Source organism: Monopterus albus, unplaced genomic scaffold, assembly GCF_001952655.1.
Source record: "Monopterus albus unplaced genomic scaffold, M_albus_1.0 scaffold38.1, whole genome shotgun sequence".
In the NCBI taxonomy this organism is placed as follows: Eukaryota; Metazoa; Chordata; class Actinopteri; order Synbranchiformes; family Synbranchidae; genus Monopterus; species Monopterus albus.
The window spans coordinates 1-7,109 of record NW_018127918.1 but is presented as its reverse complement, the minus strand read 5'-3'; the positions used below and the strand labels follow the sequence as shown (position 1 = coordinate 7,109).

Sequence of the window (7,109 nt, the reverse complement as noted above, 5' to 3'; positions counted from 1 at the left end):
GCAAAAATTTCAGTCTCTCGATGTGCAAAACTGATAGAGACATACCCCAAGCGACTTACAGCTGTAATCGCAGCAAAAGGTGGCGCTACCAAGTATTAACTTAAGGGGGCTGAATAATTTTGCACGCCCAATTATTCCGTTTTTTATTTGTTAAAAAAGTTTGAAATATCCAATAAATTTTGTTCCACTTCATGATTGTGTCCCACTTGTTGTTGATTCTTCACAACAAATTACAGTTTTATATCTTTATGTTTGAAGCCTGAAATGTGGCAAAAGGTCGCAAAGTTCAAGGGGGCCGAATACTTTCGCAAGGCACTGTATGTGTGTTGGTTAGCAGGATTATGGACAAACAGCTGGATGGATCATCAGCATACAGACAGGACCAACCCTAGCAGTAATTAGAGTTGGTTGAAAAGGTTAAAGGTCATGGTCATAAAAAACAATAAAAATAAAAAAGACATATTTCACAAGGGACCCATTTGCATGAGCTAATGTTGTGCCTTAGCAGAGGTACATGCACTTTCTGAGTGCTTTTGTTGAAATATTTGTTCTAGTGCTGCCTCTGCACAGTATTGAAAGTATTGTTATTTTGTTTTTGTATATACATGCCATAATCTGAATAGACATTAAGCACTGTGTTTATTGTGCAGCCTGTGAAGATGTTCTACAGCAACAAGTCTCTCCTTGAAAATGCTGAGGTATTTCCTTAAGATTTCTGAAGAAGATACATTTTACCAGTATTATTCTGTCATATAAACAATATTTAAATTTAGATATAATGAGGTATAAATGTAATAATTATTCTGAAGAGGAAGACTCATACTGTCACAGTTGGTGCAGATACAAATTTCTTTTCTTTAACAGAACAGAATCACCTCATCTCTCCAACATGCTGTGGTCAGCCTTCCTAACACATTTGAAAACATCAGTACAAATCAGCCAAATGCACACAAATACATCACATCATATACAGTGCATCATACATACAAGTACTTTATACACACATCCTTTTAGTAGTAGGAAAAGAATGCTTTATTGATTGGCTGGTTTCCTGTCTCTGTGCTGCTGCTGCTGCTGCTTCTGCTATGTGTTTGACATGTTTTTTGTGAATACACTTTGTGTGTATGTGGTGCTTGTGGTTAGGCTTTGGACGAACTGGTGAACTGTGACTTTGCACCCCAGGTGCGCACGTTGTATGGCCCCACATTGTGCCTCCGATTCAACCTGGCTCGTATTCAGCTAGTCCTGGCACTCAGTAACACTGTACATGGCTCTCATTTGCCAGGTTTGTAAACGATGTTCACCATCCAAGATGAATATGTGTTCTTGAGATAAGCATACTTTGCTACTTTAAACAAATTACCCTTCAACAGTATTTCTGAATTTGAGTAACCATCTTTAGTCTCACTGAGTTTTGATGACTGCATCACAAGAAGGTATTTGCATATACTGTACACTTGCCTGTAAATTAACCCTTATATCCATAATTTTCATTGTACTGTGCTGTATTTGTGTATTAAAGCATTCACATTCATTTTAAATACAACCAGCTCCTTCTGAAAGAGTCACAATGAATCAGTTTTTTATGCACAAAGTGGGAATGTCTTTCAGATTCTGTTGAAGCAAAAGCTTGTGCCAGCATATCAAGTTCAGTGAACTCAGAGCACCATGGAAAGGAAAGCCTGGTCACTGAGAGTTCCTGCCTATACACAGAAGAGCCGAAAGTGCTAGATCTGAATAGTGTGAAAAAGAAGCTCACTCCAGAAAGGATTAAAGTAAGACTTCTCAGGGAGTTTTCAATGAATATTTACTTCAGTTGTTTGCCACCCACTCTAATTTTTGTATTTAACTGTTTAATCTTGGCACCTTACAGTAAATACGGAGCAAGTTTTTTACAATTTGTTTGTCTCAACTTGCCAATATCTGTCATCTCTTCTGTTTTTAGGTCCTTCTGTTAGAAGGAGCATCCACCTTGTTGCACTCAAGTTTTCAGCATCTCACATCTCAGTGCTGCAGTGAAATAGAGAACTTGGAACTAAAAGTAGAGTCCAATCTTCTAAAGGCCAATCTGTATCTGCAGCAGGGACATGCTACACTTAGGTATGTGAGCCTTATGCATGTGAACTGTGCTACTCAATTTTAAAATAAAGTGCAAACAATTCCAGTGTACTACAAGTTCTGTCGAATGAGTAATGCCACTATCACTGCAACTCAGATGTTTGAGAAACATGCTTATGTTTCGCATGTGGCGACTGTCCTAACCATTTTAATGTCTGCTTCAGTTCTGAGATGGCAGTTTCATCCTTGGTGCTGCTGCAGACGTCTCCTTTAATGACAGGACGAGCCATACCTGGATCGCAGAAACCTGCATCTGAACTTTTACATCTCAGAAATGGAAGTGAACAGGTAGGATGTTTTTATAAAGTAGTTGCAGAATCAAGAAAATTGACTTTTGAACTAAAATCATACTGTGTTATAAACATGATAACATTACAGCCAACAGAACCACCAACATAAAAGAGGTAGTTCTGAGTCAGTATATTAGAAGTTGATAATGTAATAATGTTACCTTTTCCCATTTAAAATATAAACATAACCGAATTAGGGCAGTAGAATGGTGAATGGTTGTATGTGTGTGTACATACAGTATGCATGTAAGTAAGTAAGTAAGTAAGTAAGTAAGTTTTATTTATATAGCACTTTTCACAGACAGAATCACAAAGTGCTTTACAAAGTCAAAAGATAATAAGACAAAACAAAATAGTAAAACAATAAACATAAATAATATACATAAAACCTAAAAGCTACTCAAATAGCACAAAACAATTCATAAGAATGAATAAACCCAATCAATTAAAAAACTGTCTAAATAAATGTGGCTTCAGCTGTTTTTTAAAGTCATCGACAGATTCGGCCATACGTAAAGTCAAGGGCAGGGCATTCCACAGTCTTGGAGCTACAGCCTGAAAAGACAGGTCCCCCCGAGATTTAAAATGAGTTTTAGGGACCACCAAGAGGGTCTGATTTAAAGAACGAAGAGTACATTTGGGGGAATATGGGGTCAACAGATCAATAATGTACTGAGGGACCTGCCCATGTAGTGCTCTAAATGTCAGCGCTAAAATTTTTTAATCAATTCTAGCCTTGACTGGTAACCAGTGAAGTGAATACAAAACTGGAGTGATATGAGTTGTTCTAGAGGTTCCTGTCAGGAGCCTCGCAGCAGCATTCTGGACAATCTGAAGTCGATTTAAAGTAGACTTATTACAACAAGTAAAAAGAGAGTTGCAAAAATCAATACACGCAGAAATAAAAGCATGAACAATCATTTCAAGATCCGCCTTAGATAAAATCTTCCTTAATTTAGAGATATTTCTCAAATGATAAAAGCAATTCCTGACTAACTGTCTTATATGACAATCAAGAGACATCGCCTGGTCCAACACAACACCAAGGCTTCTAAGGCTCAACTGGATGGAGGAGCCCAGCAAACCAAGGTGTTGTTTAATTACGGTGAACTTGTTAACAGGTGCAATAATAAGAGTTTCAGTCTTGTTAGAATTTATGTGAAGATAATTATTGTTGGGCCAGTTCTTGATGGAAGACAAGCACTCTAATAATATCGCTAAACAATGAAACTCTGAATCATTAAAAGAACAGTAAATTTGAAGATCATCTGCATAAAGATGATAAGAGACATTCTTAAAACACCGGATAATCTGACCCAGCGGAAAAATATATAATAAAAACAAAAGAGGACCCAAGACCGACCCTTGTGGGACTCCACAGGACAAAGCATCCACTATGGGACATTTAAAAATACATTCATGGGACCCATGTATGTATTTTTAACTATATAGGTACTTCACAAATGGAGAGACCCCAAGACATGCAAAGAACGCATTAATGGCAGAGGCAAGGAGGACAGAAGAAGGGTTGAGGAGGACCACCGAAGCCTCAGAGCCAGCAGAGGGGACCTCATCTGAATCAGCAGCCTCAGAGCCAGCAAATAAGCATTTACGAATGGAGACTGCAAGCAAGAAGAATAGTCTTGGAACAATTTTTGATGAAATCCTGGGGGAAAGCATTGTAGAACCTGCTTCTCAGTTGACCAACACTAATGCTCACGCTGAAATCCAAACCTACCTCACTGAGCCAACTATTCAGCGTTCAGACGATCCACTGCTGTACTGGAAAGTCAACCAACCTAGGCTGCCCAACCTGGCAGTTATGGTCGCTAGATTTCTCTGTGCACCTTCAACAAGTGTGGAGAGTGAAAGACTTTTCAGCTCTGCCTCCATTATTATTGATGAACGGAGGAGCAGCCTGACAGCTGAGAAGGCTGAAATGCTAATCTTTCTAAAGAAGAATTTGCCCCTCATGTTAAAGTGAAGTTACACACTTAAGTTAAACAAGGACAGTGAAAACATGAGGCACTGGTTTTTGTGACAGTTTTCATGGCCAGGCAGGTACTGAAAAACTTGAATAAATATTCAAATATTTTACTTGATGTTTCAAATGTTCGTACTGGTCTTACAGTTCAATACCAGACTAGGTTACTGTGTTTTACTGTCCAATTATGGAGATTCTATTACATTTAATGTTAAGTTATTGTTATTTAAGTTATGGTTATATCCAGTGTTTGATGCTGGAATTATTATTCTTTCAAACCTAAGTATTTAGAGAATAACAAACGTTTACACAAAGGTGCACCTAAAATTTTACTTGAATGTTTGAATTGTGCTGACTAGTCAAAAGTGCTGCTAAAAGTTCTCTGTTTGAAGAATTGAAATAAAAATTAAGCAGCAGTGTTGCACAACTCATGGTTGTGGGCGATGTATTTCTTCCTTTAGGAGAGTAGAATATTTGACAAATGTGTTACTAAGCAATTGTTTAACAGAGGGGAAAAATATCATTTTGGATCGGTATCGGCAGATACTCAAAATTGGGGTATCGGTATCGGTATCGGACATGGAAAAGTGGTATCGTGCCACCCCTACTCCAGACATGACATTATTAATAGTCACATTAAAAGTTCGATCACTAAGATAGGAAGAGAACCACTTAAGGACAGACCCAGAAAACCCCAAATCAGACTGAAGCCGATTTATCAAAATACCATGGTCCACAGTGTCAAAGGCAGATGTCAAGTCTAATAAAACTAGGACAGTATAACGACCAGAGCCTGCAGCCATCATTATGTCATTTGAGACTTTAAGTAAGTCTCAGTAGAATGCATTTTACGAAACCCTGACTGAAAATCGTCAAATAATTTATTCTGTTCCATAAAAGCAATCAGCTGTCCTGCTACCGCTTTTTCCAAGATTTTTGACATAAAAGGGAGCTTTGATATTGGCCTATAGTTTTTTGGCTCAGAATAGTCGAGAGTCGACTTTTTAAGAATAGGATTAACAAGTGCATGCTTAAAATAGCTAGGGACAGATCCTGTCTGAAGTGAAAGATTTAACAGTTTCATAATCCAAGGCCCAATCAAGTCAGCCTTACTTAGAACCAAAGATGTAGGTAAGATGTCAACAAGGCTAGTTGATGGATTAACCCTGCCCATTAGTGTAATCACATCCTGAAGTGTAACTGGAGTGAAAGATGACCAGAGACCTACATATGGTATCGTCGTATTTAAACTTACCAGGCTGGGATTAATGCTGGCCCTAATATATTGTACTTTATCAATGCAAAAGTTTAAAAACACATTACAGCCCTCTACTGTGTGAACAGGGACTTGGGGAACTAACGGTGAAACAATATTATGGATTGTATCATACAAAACTTTAGGTTTTTTCTTGTTTAATAAAATCAAATGAGAAAAATATGCTGATCTTGCCTGCTTTATCATTTCCAGCGAGACAAATTGAATCGAACACAATAATAATCACTCATTTGCATATCATCAATACTTAAGTTATCAATATCCAGGCCTAAAGAAAAAACTAGGTCCAAAGTATGGCCTTTTTTGTGGGTAGGACTAAGAACATGCTGGTTAAAATTAAAAGATTTCATAAGAGCTAAAAAGTCTACCGCCACCCCACAGGAAGGGTCATCGACATGAAAATTAAAATCCTCAAAAAGTAAAAGACTCTCAAATTTAATAATGGATGATAAAACATCAAAAAAACTCCTCTTTAAATAACCGTGTAGAGCCCGGAGGTCGGTAAATCAGGATACAATAAAATGAGTCGTGTGTGTATGTGTTATGTCCCTGTCCACAGGGTACTAAAGATTTCAGTGTGTCAGTCCCTTTGCATGGAGACTGTCCCAGAGCACATGAGGCCAGTGAGAGGACTGGAGTTTCTCTGTGGCAGCGCTGCCGCCTGGCTCTGATCCGCAGCTTGGTTGCACACATCCTTGGCACTGCTGCCCTTTTCCCAGGTACAGTCACATTTTTACAGGTCTTTCTTTTTTTGAGTTCTGCAGTGTGAACTAAAATACTTACTGTGACTAATGCAAATTACAGACAAATTTGTGATCTTGACAGACATATGGAGGATGACGTTACTTTATTCCTTTACACTGTTTCACATAACAAGGTTGCTATATGCCTAATGTTACCGAAATAGGTACCAAAGATTATTAGAAAATGAAAGCTTCAGTGTGTTTCTTCAGCTGCATGCAGGTTACTGAAAGAATTATGGATATTAGATATTAAATCTGTCTGTAATATGTCTTATTAAGGTAAGAACATTAATGAGGAGGCAGCACGGCTGATACAGGAGGGTCTTCATGAATGCGCTCAATGGGGAGAGCTTGATGTTCAAGCCCTCTTGATGGTCGAAGGTGCGGAATTGGAATTACAGAGAGACAGGACTGATGAAAGCATTTCAATGCTGCAGGTATCAAGATGCACAGACACCTTTTACTTGTCAAATCTAACTGAACATTTAAAATGTACATCTGAGATGTTCTTACGACAGTCCATGCGTGGGGCACGACACCCTGTCTTTTCTTGCATTGCATACTGTATTTCAGTACTAATATTCCACTCTTTTCCATCTGAAATGAGCCAAAAAATAGATAAACACCCTTTCAGTATGGTCGAAAACATTTCGAAACCCTTCACTACATCCACATCAATCGTGAAGCCTGTTACTTTA

The 7,109-nt window shown here is 38.2% G+C and overlaps 1 protein-coding gene across 1 annotated transcript in view; it reads left to right on the top strand.

The window, feature by feature from the left end:
- cfap54 (cilia and flagella associated 54) overlaps positions 1 to 6,848 on the top strand; it is a gene marked incomplete at its 3' end in the record, with an annotated part of 27,866 nt that extends 21,018 nt beyond the window's left edge. The window contains exons 48-54 of the mRNA XM_020598641.1: positions 651 to 698; positions 1,144 to 1,285; positions 1,612 to 1,775; positions 1,946 to 2,100; positions 2,283 to 2,406; positions 6,228 to 6,387; positions 6,691 to 6,848. Of these exons, the coding sequence (XP_020454297.1) occupies positions 651 to 698; positions 1,144 to 1,285; positions 1,612 to 1,775; positions 1,946 to 2,100; positions 2,283 to 2,406; positions 6,228 to 6,387; positions 6,691 to 6,848 (951 nt within the window). The remainder of the gene's footprint in view (positions 1 to 650; positions 699 to 1,143; positions 1,286 to 1,611; positions 1,776 to 1,945; positions 2,101 to 2,282; positions 2,407 to 6,227; positions 6,388 to 6,690) is intronic.
- Between the last annotated feature and the right edge of the window lie 261 nt (positions 6,849 to 7,109).